This window comes from Prionailurus bengalensis, chromosome X (assembly GCF_016509475.1).
Source record: "Prionailurus bengalensis isolate Pbe53 chromosome X, Fcat_Pben_1.1_paternal_pri, whole genome shotgun sequence".
Taxonomy (NCBI): Eukaryota; Metazoa; Chordata; class Mammalia; order Carnivora; family Felidae; genus Prionailurus; species Prionailurus bengalensis.
The window spans coordinates 9,528,302-9,543,081 of NC_057361.1; the positions used below are offsets into that span (position 1 = coordinate 9,528,302).

General features: G+C 46.7%; 1 protein-coding gene across 4 annotated transcripts in view; it reads left to right on the top strand.

Annotated features, from left to right (window-relative positions):
- FRMPD4 (FERM and PDZ domain containing 4) overlaps positions 1-14,780 on the top strand; it is a 540,986-nt gene that overhangs the window by 450,075 nt on the left and 76,131 nt on the right. For all 4 annotated transcript variants that reach the window (XM_043570799.1, XM_043570798.1, XM_043570800.1 and 1 more), the window contains exons 3-4: positions 517-677; positions 5,493-5,595. In XM_043570799.1, the coding sequence (XP_043426734.1) occupies positions 517-677; positions 5,493-5,595 (264 nt within the window). The remainder of the gene's footprint in view (positions 1-516; positions 678-5,492; positions 5,596-14,780) is intronic.

Genomic DNA, 14,780 nt, shown 5'->3' on the forward strand with positions numbered 1-14,780 from the left:
TAAGAAATCCACTCTACGCCGGGTACTGTTCCAGGCAGCTGGGATAAATCGGTGAATGAAGCAAAGTTCCTTGCCCTCGCGGAGCCTACGCTCGAGTGTGGCGGGCAGAAACGAGACAAAGATGTGCGTTCTGTAGCACGTAGGCAGGGGCTGAGTGTTGTGACACAAACGTAGAAGAGGCTACAGGGAGCAGGCTTGCTGCGTTCCAGCGTGTGGCCACAGGGGTCGCCTGTGAGCAGAGACTTCGGAGCGCGGCGGTTGAGCCACACGTGTAGCTGCAGGACCAGCATTGGGGTTGGGGGAACAGCCAGTGGAAAGGCCAAAAGCAGAAGTGGAGCTCGTGTTTTCAAGGAATAAGGAGGGCACGCAAAAGGCGTGATGAGGCGTCTCCCCACATCTTCCCCACTGTCTCCCAAATAGCGAGTGGAAAGTTTCGAAGGAGAGGATGTGATTGCCAAGCCATCGTCAAAAGCTTACACTGATGCCTCTTTTCCTTTGTGTGTGCTTTTCCCACAGTCACATGACGCAGGCCATCCCCTTTGACGACCCTCGGTTGGAGAGCTACCAAATCGTCCCTCCGGCCCCACGGAGTGTGGAGATGAGGAGGGACCCCGTGCTGGGGTTTGGTTTCGTGGCGGGGAGTGAAAAGCCGGTAGTCGTTCGCTCTGTAACACCAGGTAAGCACCCGGCCCACTCCCCGTCTCCCAGGGTTGCCTGCCACACCCTGTCCGGGTGACTGGCGCTCCTTCTGGAATTTTCAAGCTGCTCCTTGTCTAACTGTGGAGCCTGGCTGAGTGTTTGCAACATCCAGATGGCGTCAGACCACCAGAGGGACACAAAGGGCTCTTCAAGCTAGGTTTAAACTGCCAAACGCATCCTATCTCTTGACTTAGGAAGACACTGATCTATCTTTTGTAACCATGGAAATGACCCACTTCTTAAAGTATGAATGTGAAGAAAGAGGCAGGCGCTGTACTGTATTTCACTAAGTTCGTGATAAACTCCTTAGTGAGAAAAAGCAGAAAGTGACACTGAAGTCACAGAAGGATTTTAGTCACTGGAGCGGACAGACAGCTTTATGAAATGCACACTATGCAGAATATATTTCCCTTCCCTGTTGCTGTTGAGCCGGACCAGGTCACTGACTTCAGCCAATGGCGTATTACCAAAGATGACCTGGAAATGCTTGAAAAGTGCTTGTACGGTTGCCCTGCTTTATTGGGCTTCTGCCCTGGGAGTCGAAAGAGCGTTTCCCTCAAGTGACTGTGACCCTTTCAGCCTCGGCCCCAAAACGAACACAAGAGGCTAGCAGCCTGCCATCTAGAGACGAATGTGGCCCGATCTGCGGCGTGAAGCCAGAAGATCAGCCAATCAGTGCTCATCCTAAAGGCCCGTGAGCTTGAGAAGAAGTGATTATTGGACAGCCGACTGAGTTTCAGGGTGATCTGTTATACAGCCATGGCTGACTGACAGAGTATACGGCAAGTCTCTTAAATTCTACAGTACGATCAGATCACGAGTATACATGGCCTCAGTCTCCCTCATTAGACTATGCAGACGTTCGACTGTCAACACAGGTGAACGTAACGGACTATGATGTGCTTGCCCAAAATGGGCTGCGATTGCCTTTCCAGAAACAAGGCTCTCTTAATTCTTTCTTTCTTTACAATAAGTATTTGTGTACTTTTTTTTTAAGATTTATTTTATTTTGAGAGAGAGAGAGAGAGAGAAAGAGAGAGAGAATCCGAAGCAGGCTCCATGCTCAGCACGGAGCCTGACATGGGGTTTGATCCCATAACCATGGGGGGGTCACGACCTGAGCCAAAGTCAAGACTCAGACGCTCAACAGACTGAACCATCCAGGCGCCCCTCATGTATTTCTTTTAATGAGCTTCTATTGGTTTTATTTTCACACAAAACGAAACTCTCTTCCTTACCAGTTCCTCTTTGGAATTTGGCAGGTCAGTGACAGAGGTCAGTAGTAACGTCCTGGGGTTACGAACGTGGACTCCGGCAGCCGATTGCCTGGGTTTGATGGATTTGGAGGTTGCCTCTGCCCCATATTAGACTGTTTGTAGCTTTCATGTTAATTCCTCTGCATTTCAGTTTGACGGACACTTCTCTATGTCCTCTGGATAATGGGGATCGTGGTTGTATCCATCTTTAAGGGCGAGGGAGAGAATGAGATAACGTTAAAAGAGTGCCAGGTACATAGTTCTCATTCCAAAAATATTTTTATTGTGATTATTGTTATTGTTATTAGTAGTAAACTCTAAAATATTTGGGCCACCAAGCCTGCCAGCTAAGGAAAATGAAAGGCATCTGGTGAGTAGGACACATTTCAAAAGTCGATGTCATTTTTCATTATTTTGACCTAATGTGGCCCAGGGTAAAGCACTGCAGATACGGTCGACCACGTCGCAGACTTGTACGGAGAAGAGTCGGCTTCCTTTTCTTTCCCACCACTGCCTCACCACACAGCTTCTTACCTGTTTGCCAAGCTTTTCGTTTTATTAGCTGTAGGTCCTATCTTCATTCTCTAGGTGGGATTGTGGAGACTGAGGCCAGTTGCGAATTTTATGCTTAAAATGAAAGAGGTTTGTTGCTTGCTACAATAATAAAATAATACAGATGCATCGCACAAAACATACAACATAGATAGTACAGAGGAGAAAGTTAAAAAAAAAAAAAACAAAATCACCCGAGCTGCCGCTGCTGAAAGTGAACCACTATTGACATGTGCATAGAGAGTCTATGGAAAGTAGACGATTCTGTGCCTATGTATGTATATGTCATGTATCCTATCTATGAGATATATAATGTATTATATGTGCATGTGGACACATTTTTTTTTTCCTAAGCAAGACACCATTTGGCATGCTGCTTTCTAACACTGGGACCCTTGAACATCTCTGGTTCTGAGATTCTCTAAAGTGTGGTTCCTCCCCAGAGGTGACCGGGGATTTGATTGTTGTTTTCCATGGTCTTATATTGCCTCACTGTTCCTTCAAGCTCTTCCCTTCCCTGCCCTCCATGCTCCTTTCGCTTCAGACACTAGCACCTAACATTCAACAATTTCAAGAGTAGTAGACAAAAGTGAAAACAGGTCAAAGAGTACTGTTGCCAGTAATTTTTCAGTGTGAAAATGCTGGTCAGATAAACTGTGTCTTTCATAACAGTGACTCTGCGGAGGTTCCGATAATTTCTTTGGCATGACCAGATTTTCTCTACTTGACAATGCAGCCTTCAGCGCACAGGGCACGAGACGATTCTCTGAAGGGCGCCACTGGTTCATATCTTGGAAGGAACTGTCTTTCCTCCCTCTGAAATGCTTGGTTTCAGTTGCTTGATGAAACACAAATATTTCCATTTGATCAAACAAGTGGGGTCAGAGGTGAAAGGATGTCCTATTAATCTGCAAGTGGTTTGCCCACGAAAGTAGTTAACATCCATCAGCCAGTTAGTATGAACATTTTTCAGTCTGTGATCAGCGTTTGGTTTCTAACCATTTGTTTGACTGAACGTGAGTGAATGCTTGCAGATAATCCAATGGTTATATCAACTCTCTCAAGGGATTTTCAGAATTTCTTATGTGTGCAAACACCGAATCTCAGTTCCCGCATCTTGCATTGAATATTTTTTTTTAATCACCGACATGAGGAAGCGTTAAGGTTTTCCTCGCTTTTTTTTTCTACCCAGGAAGATTAGTTTATGCTGCAGCTTGAGTGACATATATGCCAAGTGTCTCGGTGGGTGGGAAACAACTGACTCACTTCGAGATCCATCTCTACGTGTGAAGTGTTCATTTCAATTACTAAATAAAGCAATAGCAATAATATTTGAAAGGTAATGTTTGAGCTGCTGCCTATTACCCAGTGGCAGACCTGGGAATAAAGTTAAAATTATCGTACCCTATGAATATGCGGGGATGTAATTCCATTAGACACGTGGATAACGCAAGTATTTATTTATGGGTTTTATTTCATTCAGATGTGTGTTTCATGCACATGTGGCTTTATGTGTCCAGAAACCTGGCAGTGACCAGTTTTTAAATTATGGGAGCAAGTTCCAAGCAGGTGTTGGCCACCCTGAACTTGGAAGAGTCCACAGACCTAAGCTGAGACACAGTTCTACTCTTTCATCGGGTTCTTTAACCTGTGTGAACCTCGGGCATCTCATTATCTGACAGGGAGTCAAGTGTCAGTGGGATTCAAGGCCAAGCAGCCTGGCACATAATAAATACTCAGCAAATATTAGTTCCCTACCTCCTTGCAAAAACTTCTCCACATCTGCTGAGAAAAAGACCATGCTGGATCAAGACAAAAACAAGAGTCCTCTGTCATCACATGTGAGCACAGACGCACACTCCCAGGCACAGTCCCAGCCACAAAAATGACCAAACACCCTCATCTCCAAGCTGATACGAGTGTCTGCTGTTTCCTGATGAATCCCAGCTTGAGTTCTGCTTCCTTCCCCAGACCTTTTATTTTTGTATTTATGTTTAATGTTTATTGATTTATTTTGAGAGAGAAGAGAACATGTGTGTGCACGAGTGGGGGCAGGCAGAGAGAGAGAGGGAGAGAGAGAATCCCAAGCAGGCTCCCTGCTGTTAGCACAGAGCCCGACGCGGGGCTTGATCCCATGAATCGTGAGATCATAACCTGAGCCGAAACCAAGAGTCGGACACTCAACCGACTGAGCCACCAAGGCGTCCCCCCCTTCCCCCAACCTCTTAGACAAGAATGATTAAGATGCTCCCACTTCTCAAACCTTCGCCAAAAGTATGGAACATAAGGACAAATCCTGTCAGTCTTTCCTAACACCCTCTGATGTGCTGATTGGCCACCCGTTTGGGGAATACCTTCTTCTAGGGGCTTCGATACTCAAGGTATGGTCAGTTGACCAGCAGCATCAGCAGGCCTTGGGATCCTGTGAAAAATCTATGACCTCACCCTCAGCAGACCTCCAAATCTGCTGAGTCAGTCTGCAGGGCAGTAAGGTCCCCAGGGGGTGCATGTGCCCATTAAAGTGTGAGAGGAGCTGCTAGGCTGCCATGTCTCAAACTTGCCTGGAAAAGTTCTGGAGAAATGCTGATGCCGAAGTCTCCCCTCCAGAGATTCTGATTTAATTGGCCAGCGTGTAGCCTGGACTTACCTAGTGCAGCTTATCCAGAGCCTCTGAGTTCGTTCTTTTTTTTTTTTTTTTTTTTTTTTTTTAAGTAAGCTCTACTCCCAGCTTGGGGCTCGAACTCATGATGCTGAGATCAAGATTCACATGCTCTACCGACACAGCCAGCTGGGTGCCCCTCCCCAGTTCTTTGCAATGTGCAGCCAGGGCTGGGAAGGACCCATGTGGAGAACACGCGGGTGCGGTCGGGTTTTGGGTCGCCAGACAGCACCAGGTGCTTACAATGAATCGTGATGGGGAACGGAGGACACGGATGGATGAGCGACAGTCTTCTCAACCTGTACTTCATTCTCATTTGTCTCCAGGTGGCCCCTCCGAAGGCAAGCTGATCCCGGGAGATCAGATTGTAATGATTAATGATGAGCCCGTCAGCGCTGCGCCGAGGGAGCGGGTCATCGACCTGGTCAGGTGCGTGGCTCACTCCCCGGGGCCCCGTCCTGCTGTGAAGGCTATTCCACAGCCCTGAGACCTCATCCAGCAGAGGAAGGGCTTCCCACGAGCCACTTTAGGGCAGAAACGCAAGCCCGCGCGTTCACCTTGAAAATGCTGGTGCCATTGACCTCTAACATAAAAACCCATGCCCCCTAAACACAAAACACGGGCACCTTGACTGTTAACACAACGTGGTGACTCCTTTTCCCATCACTATAGCCAAAGGTCGCCTTTGTTCCCCTTCCCAAACTACTAACGCGTTGCTATTGCATAATCAAGGAGGTAAAAATGCAATGCCCAAATGCAGTATGAGTGATGAGTAATTTTATATAATCCCATGGATACACAAACATATAGTTCACTGAGTTTTCATACTTGACTGAGTGATTCATTACCGAATTGTGAAATCATCAACCGACAGAAAAGGATAATTAGGTCAAAGCTGCGACAGTTTAAAAATGTGCTTGGTTTATTGGTTTAGCTTGATCCTAGATAGAAGCGATTTGTTGTGTGATATTCTAAGTGGGGCACCAGAAAATATATTTTATGTGATGTTACCGTATTGGTCCAGAATCTCCTTAAGAGCCCACTGGAGTTTCTCTCCCACAGTGTAGTCAGGGCAAAAAGGGGTCATTAGAAGTTTTCCAAATGAAGCCATGCCTATTTTATGAGTGAAGCCGCTTGTGTTCCGGGGGTGTAGAGGGATAATGGGTATGTGACACCCGTCTTTTGTAAATCGATTTTTTCAAGCATAATTGACGCAGAAGCTAAAGCTATCACAACACTTTAAACTGAGAAGGGGGTCTTCTAACATTTATGCTCTTTCATGACAAAAAGTACCCCTGCGCTTCGAAATGGCCTTAAATGGAAGTGTTTCTGGGGTTTTCCGGAGAAAGTTTCTTGCCCAAGCTTCGCTCGGCTTCTGCTTCGTGGAAAAGCACTGGCTGGTCATGCATCCTTGGAAGAACTGGGAGGAGGGTAAGACAGAGAAATAGAAATAGAGGAAGCTTATTTTTCAGGTGAGCAACGGTTCCAGTTTTAGGGCGGGAAGGCCCACATCCTGGGAAACCTCTCCGTCCTCGAACGGCTGGTCACCCTCATGTAGTGTAGGCCTTTTATACTGGAGCCTTTGCAGCTGGCTGGCAGAGTGCTTTGGTGGGGTGTCCGCATCTCCCCGGGGTGTGCCTCCACCGGGCCCTGAGGCTCGTGTCCGACTCCCCCTGCATCAGGAATGAGACCTCTGATTTTCCCATGGGGCAAGAATGTATGACTCAGGAGTCGCTGGGTACTTTCAAGCCCTGGGGAGGGAGGTGCAGTGTTACCATTTGGAGTCACTTCTTTCTTGAGATGCTTGTGGCTGTCGGCGGGGACAGACCTCATCCAGGCAGGCTCTGAGCCTCCTATAGCCTTGCATCCAGAGTACCTTGTTTGGGCCTGATGGCAGGCCACACGGTTATTTTGTTTTCTCCTAGGTACACGCCTCTATAATCAGTTCTATTGATTTGTGTGTCCGGGGGATCATAGAAGAAAGAAAATGTCTGTGTTTGGGTTTCCTTGGACTGAATTGCTTGCTGTGGGACAGAGACAGAGCCAAAGCTGTCTAAAAGCATGATCATTTCTTAGCAATCCTACGGGGGGGGGGGGCATCTAAAAAGAACCCCCCCCCCATTTTTCCCTTCTGCTTTAACACATTACGAAGGAAGTGGCCTCTCCGTAAACAAAATCGCTGTAGGTCTTTATGGGCAACAGGGTTTGGTGAATATTCGTTGGCTAAATGCACGACAGCTCACACTCCATACCCAGCCTGCCACCTGTTTCTGCACCGCCTAGGAGCTAAGAATGGTTTTTACCATTTTTAAATGGTTGGGGGGAAAAGGGAGACTATTTTGTGACACACGCCAACCATGTGAAAGTCAAATTCCAGAGTCCGCAAATAACGTCTTGTTGGAAAACAGCCACACTCGGTCATGTGCGTGTTGCCCAAAGGTCTTGTCTCCCTATGGCAGCAGAGTCGAGCACTCGTGATAGAGACCCATCTAGCCCTTTACAGGAAAGGTTTGTCAACCCCTGTTTTAGGAGATCTTGCAGGAACTAATTGCATTTTCTTTGGTGATTACTGCAACATTCCCACACACTTGATGAAGAGGTTCCATTTGAAATGGAATGCATGTACGCTTTTTAAACATCATGAAGTACTTCGGGTGCATAAAACTTCCTGTCATGTGTCAAGGCCCACCCTCCGGGTTGGAGATCGAGAGGGCAATAGGAGAGAGCCGAGGTCTCCTTTGTTCCTCTGACTGGCATTGGCTGTTGACTCCCTTTCTGTCATCCATCCGTAAAAGCTCACTGTCCTGTGAAGTCCATGCATGAATTCTTTGGGGGTGAGAAAGGAGGGCATCCTGGGAGCCACTCGTAGGGCATACTGGGAGCACGGTACCGAGCATGGGGGTCTGGCGCCGACAAGACCAGCTACCGTTCAGGTGATCTGCTTGACCCCATCACAGAGGCCAGGAGGTACCCTCTGCCCGGATCTCGGCCCTCTGACAACGCCAAAGTTCTAGATTTCTTACGTGGACTGGAGGAGGGAAGGGGGGGAGGGGAGGTGCTGGCTGGCAATAAAAGATCACATTGTACCTCTTCCTAGAAAGTTCTGGGGGGTCTCACTTGTTCGCAGCTCACTTTGGAATGGGGCCTGAGTGTCTCTTTGCAAGTGTCTCACTAGTATGTGAGAAGAGCACAGTTTCATTCCGGAATGTGGCCTGATGTCGTGGAGTCAGGATCCACCTAAGTTCCATGAGAAAAGAGACCTTGTCTGTGTTGTCCCCCCACGTGTCCCCATGACCCGGCCGCAGGCCGGGCTCACAGGAGGCACTCAGTAACAATGCGTTGAGTAAGCGGGCAGGCTCTGAAGAACACTCTGTGAAGACTATTGACTTCGATGGTTTCCCCCAGCCCTTCCTTCAGCTCGTGTTCTGCAAGTGTGAATGTCAGCTGAGGGCTTTCATTCACTGATTTATCAAACCTTTTTAGGCACCCAGTGCATGCAGGACCCAGAGCTAGGCACCAGCCACAGGGGGCTCACAGTCCTCACTACCCTAATGAGTCATGGTGGACCTCCTCAAGACAGACAAGACCCCCACATCGAACCCTTGGGTGAATTTCTCAGAGTCAAAAAAATTTTGCTAGTGAGGAAAGCACCTAGGCCCTGGACGCTACTGAGATGGTCATCTAAAGATAAATGTATTGCGCTGAGATTAAAGGGAGCAATACATTTATCTTTAGAAGAGTAACAAGGTGCTTTCTTTTAACCTAAGAAAGCCTAGTGCGATAACACGGTGCAGTTCCCCGGGATGGAACGCCCTTGGTTGTAGCGTTCCTTTGGTGGCCGATGCCTTCCAACTCATTAAGCCAGAATTTGGAAATAATGCATTTCTCACTAATGAAAAAAGTTCAAGTATTAGAAGATGTTCCTGTGCCTTCCCATGAGCTCAGTCGTCTGTCCGCCATATGCATACTAACCTAAAAATGTAGCTTGTGTACCATCGTCTCTGGGCTTCTCAGTCGATATGTGTTTTAATGTCTGTATCTTACACAAGATAAATTCCCTTTCTGTTCAATAAAATATCCCATTTTCTTAGCCACTAAGGAAATTCGGAAAAACACTCATCATTTTAATAAGCCTGTAAAATTCGCTCTTTAAAAATTGGCATCCATTTACTCCTGTAAGTGGTTCAGTCTTGTTTTGTTCTTTTTTTTCCCTCCCAGTACAGCATTTGCTCGTGAATCACTTTTTGTTTCCAGATACTTTTGTGTTTCTTTGTGCATTCTTTTTCTTATCATTTGGTTGCTCTATGATAGCAAATTATTTATTTTTCTAGAGAAAATAAAAGAGTTTCTCGGAGACCAATTTACTACTATAGTAACCACATTTGGGGTTTTTCATGTAGCCTCAAAAAGCTGTAATTGCTGTGCTGAAATTAGACGAGTTCTGTTCATTTCACAGTTGTCTAAGTTGTTAACTCTCGCTCATACTTTCGAGTGGTTGAGGAGCAAAATCTTTGAAGAATCCGTGCCCTTTGCAAATTACCAGATCTTTCTTCTTTAGAAGTATCCAAGGATAATTTCCCTTGGCTTTTCATAATTAGGCAAATTAACTTAAAAGAGTTCCCAAGATTTTATTTTTGAAATCTATGGAGTATAATTGCTCATAGACGTTATGAATTGTGCCCCATCCCTCAAGGCTAGCCAATCCAGTTGAATTTATTTGACTTCAGCAAACAATTATTGAGCATTAGCTGGGTACCAAACGTCATGTAGGATACTGGCGATGCATAAATACCAAAGACGTGATTCCTGCACTAAAGGAGGAGACTTCTAACTAACTGCACTGTATTTACTAGTGTTGCAAGGCTGCGGGGGAGGGTAGTGTTCGGTGGGAATGTTTGGTGAGGGCAGATGGGGATGTGCAGGAATGTAGTGAAGTTGTAAAGGGTGGCTGTTGACCCTGAGTGGCAGGGCAGGTTATGGCTGGAGAGGGGGCTGTAAAATCGATCTCACCTTTGTCCCCCGAACCCCCAGAGCCTCCTGATGGACACTTCCTTTCCAGCGTGCAGTTACGAAGATACACATTGCTAATGTGGCTGTCCTAAACCACAACCTCAAAATCTGGTCCTGCAGCCGCCCCCCTAATGCGGCAACAAAGCTGCTGGCTTGCTTTAGACTGGAGGCACTGGTCTTTTGTGATTCAAGATTGGATAAAAAGCATGGGCTTCTGCTTCCTCCACCCAGGAGAATCCGCGTGCGCACGCAGTTTCGCATAGAGTCAGAATGTTCCTGGAGTCCCAGCAGGCCAATCCCAGTCTTCGAGCCCTGGCAGCAGAATCTGAACGTGCTGGCTCCCTTCCGTCCCTTTTGTTTCTTTCCGAGTCTGAAGGTAACGGTGAAGAGCCAGATATGCGAGCAGCTCAGTCTTCCCCACCCTTCCAGCAGAGCAGTGAAAGCTGAGGGTTGCCCAGCCCGTGATGAGAAGGCACAAGGGTTGAACTGGAAACTAGCTCCCCTTCTCCCAACTCTGCGACAGGGCAGCTCACCATCCCTCCATCTGTCTTCTGTCACCACCCAGGTTGATTATGCCTGTTGGTCTATGTAATGAGCTGTGCTCCAGGTACAGCCACATCTAGAGAAGATTGTCCACATCTCTCGGACGCATCACCCTTTCTATACTAATGTTCTGTGATTGCGGAGCAGTAGGGTTCTTCCAGTAAGTATAATAAGAATAAGACTAGATGGTAAATTACTAGCCATCACTTTAATTCACAAAGGACAAACACTAATTTTTAGCGGCATTCCTTTTCCCTAAGTGACTATAATATATAAAAACACGCCAGGCAATGTACAAATTTCCTTCTAAAAAAAATTTTTTTTTAGTGTTGTTTTTTTTTTTTTTTTTGAGAGAGAGAGAGAGAGACACAGTGCAAGTGGAGGAGGGGCAGACAGAGAGGGAGACACAGAATCCGAAGCAGGCTCCAGGCTCCAAGCTGTCGGCACAGAGCCCGATGCGGGGCTCGAACCTACGAACTGCGAGATCATGGCCCGAGCCGAAGTTGGAAGCTTAACCGACTGAGCCACCCAGGCGCCCCTGTACATATTTCCTTCTATGGTCAGGAAGATTATTCCAATAATTATGACCAGAATGCCCAAAAGCACAACTCATGTCTTCCCTAGAACACGTACCTCTCAACAAGACGGATGAGCCAACTCACCCCCACAATCACAGCCAGAGCTCTGTGTATAGCTTTGAAGGGTAACGTTTTTGACATTCAGGAGGAAAAAAGAGAATATTATCAATCACATCCCGACTAATGATGAGAGTTAATATGTATTAAGTCCTTCTTATATGCTAGACCCTTTCATTTCCTTCATACGAAGACCAGACAACACTTAGACGGCGCTCCCAATACGCTGTCCTGTGTACATTTTGTATAGTAACTCATTCAGTCCTCACAGTGATTAATGGATGCAGTGGTTACCTCTGATTTACAGATGGGGAAACTGAGGTGCAGAAAGGTTAAGGGAAGTGCCACCATCCCGCAGCTAGTAAGGGGTGGAGTGAAACCCAGTCTGGCTCCTGTAGTGACTGCTTTTAACCTGCTCATCACGTGTACTGCTTAGAACAGCCCTGTGAGCAAGGAGTGTTGATAGTACCCCATTACAGAATGGGAAAGGGGCTTAAAGAAGTTAAAGCACTTGCTCAGGGCGAGGAAGGAGGCGCACAGTGGGGGGTGGAAGAAGCCAGTATGAATTACCTGGACCTGTTCGTACCGAGGGGACCAGCCTGGTTATCTGGCATACAGAGTCCTCACTCCGTAGGCCCAACAGACAGCAGAGCTATATTTGGCCTCTAGAACCCGGATCTTAGCACCCACACCCTCCATTTGGGGATTGTACGCAAAAAGCCCATCTCCCGTCCCAGGTTGGCCAAGCACTCACTTTGATTTTAGCAGGAAGTGCTCAGGAGTACCTGGCTGTTGTAATTCGTGGAAGACCGGCAAGCTTAATAAGGGCGAGAGAAACCATTTAGAAGGGACCTGTCGAAAAATTAGATCTCAGCCCATCTGTCTTCTTATCAGTCTCTCTCCTCATCAGAATTATAATGGAAAGTCAAATCAGATCATGTTCCAGGGGCGCTGTGTCTGCAAAAGAATATATTAGGAGGGTCACCTTCCTGTCTAATTTCGGCTGGGCTTAGATGCATCACGATGCTGCTTAGTAAAATAACAAAGCCAAGAACATCTACGGAGCATCGGGCATATAAAATATGCATGATGATGTATGATACAATAAGGCCTTATTATGGAAAGACCAGCAAGCAATTTCAGTGAAAACACGAAAGAACAGCCCCTTGGTATGCTGACACCACACCTTGTAGACTTACCTGATACGTTTTCTGACAATTGCAAATTACAGAGCCTGGGGAGAAAGAGGTCAGCAGTTCTAGAAAATGGAGCGTGTGCGAAAACATTCTAATAAGGACAAAGTAGAAAAGGCGATTTGGGTCCATAGTTCATAAAGGTGATAATGAAAGTTAAGAAGAAAAATGGTGTCGTTCAGATTATTTCAACATCCCCTATATTTTGTTAACGAGCACCGCCAACTCTCTCGGCACATCTCGCCATTACCGTACATGCTCATGTGCAACTCGTGTGTGGAAAACGGGCGTCGAAGATTGAAGAGTCACAAAAAGTTTTAAACTAGGGCATGTTCTCAATTAGCTCATATGGTTGACACTACTGAATATCTTAACATCTTATCTATATTAAGAAAAAAATGGTAGGGGCACCTGGATGGCAACCAACTCTTGATTTTGGCTCAGGTCGTGATCTCACGGTGTGTGGGTTTGAGCCCCGCGTTGAGCTCTTCACTGACAATACAGATTCTCTTTCTCCTTCTCTCTCTGCCTCTCTCTCTCTCTCTCTCTCTCTCTCTCTCTCTCTCTCTCACTCAAAATAAATAAACTTAAAAAGCAAAAATCAAATATTAAAAAAAAAATGGTAGAAGATGATTATTGGCCCTATGCTGTGTTCTGTTAATCCTTTTGAAGTACAAGTTTATAAATTAGTCCACACACTTTCTATATATAAGTACTGAAAAGACCAAACAAAAATCTTGGTGAGCCTTCAGTCAGAACGTGACCAGGACCAACTCTAAGCCCCATTCCCTAGAGATTTTACTAGAAGGTCTCAAACGCTCAGCACCAGAGCCCATCTCTTCAGGCAAACCAGTGGGTGGGCAAGAGTCTCTGTCCCAATGCTCAGATGTGCAAGAAGTGTATTTTTTTTTTTAAGTAAGCACTATGCCTGGGGCACCTGGGTGGCTAAGTCAGTTGAGCGTCCGACTTCAGCTCAGATCATGACCTCACGGTTTGTAACGGTTATAACTCTTTAATATATGAATATCCTAGTATTTAAACATCTCTGGAGATCTTCTTTTTAGTCTTGGTCATGTTCATCCAGGAAAATGACAAGTTCCCCTGGAGAAAGAAGGCTTAGGGGAGATTCTGAGTTTTGCCACATACCAATTCATTAATTCTAGGGTATTTCCTCAAGCATACCCTTTCTTCATTAAAAAGTTCTGCATCTAGGGGCGCCTGGGTGGCTCAGTCAGTTAAGCATCCGACTTCAGCTCAGGTCATGATCTCAGAGTTCATGGGTTTAAGCCCGTGTCGGGCTCTGTGCTGACAGCTCGGAGCCTGGAGCCTGCTTTGGATTCTGTGTCTCCCTCTCTCTCTGCCCCTCCCCTGCTCGTGCTCTGTCTCTCTCTGTCTTTCAATAATAAATAAACGTTAAAAAATATTTTTTTTAAGTAAGCACTCTGCCCAATGAGGGGCTTGAACTCAAAATTCCAAGATCAAGAGCTGTGTGCTCTACTGACTGAGCCCCAGAAGTGTATTGTTATTTATCCATTATATAATAATCCGAATTTTATTCCAAATCCCCACCCTAGCGTCCGGTCGGTTCATTCCCTTGCCACAGTGCCGAGTCTCCATCTGGGGGCATTGCCGCAGCAGGAGGAGGCACTGGGGGAGGTGAAGCGTGTCCCCTCTGCCCGCATCATCCATTTTGCTAGAACTTGTTGGGATATCTTTGTGCCCAGCTGGTCTGCCTTTGCTCAGTCACCTAGGCGCGGAGCTGCCGTGGCATCCCTTGTTCACCACTGTCGGCTCTTCCTTAGCCACCTCTCCGTCATCGTGGGTGCGCTTACCCCTCCTGAGCCAAACTGGGACATAGACTATTCTCTGGGGCTCTTTTCCTCCAAGATCTGGTCCCCCCTCCCAGAGTTCTGACTACGAAAGAAAGCCCAGATCATTGTAGTCTTCAGTTCCACCAGACTATTTGAAGGTTCCCAGTGGAATCTTCCTGGAGGAAAAGCTCTTGAAAAGAGGGGAAGGATGCCTGCTCTTGGATAGGCACCCACAATTTGGTGCTTTTCTGCACACCCTAAGATCCACTCTGTTCCCCCACCCTCTGACCAGTGTCCATGCCGGAGAGGAGGAAGCTTTCCTCTGATTTGCTGAATGTCCTTCCCAGCCTTTAGTTTTTATCTTCAGTTCTTAGAGCCTAGATATTTTTCCACTTCTGTCACAGCCCTGTCCTGGACTGATG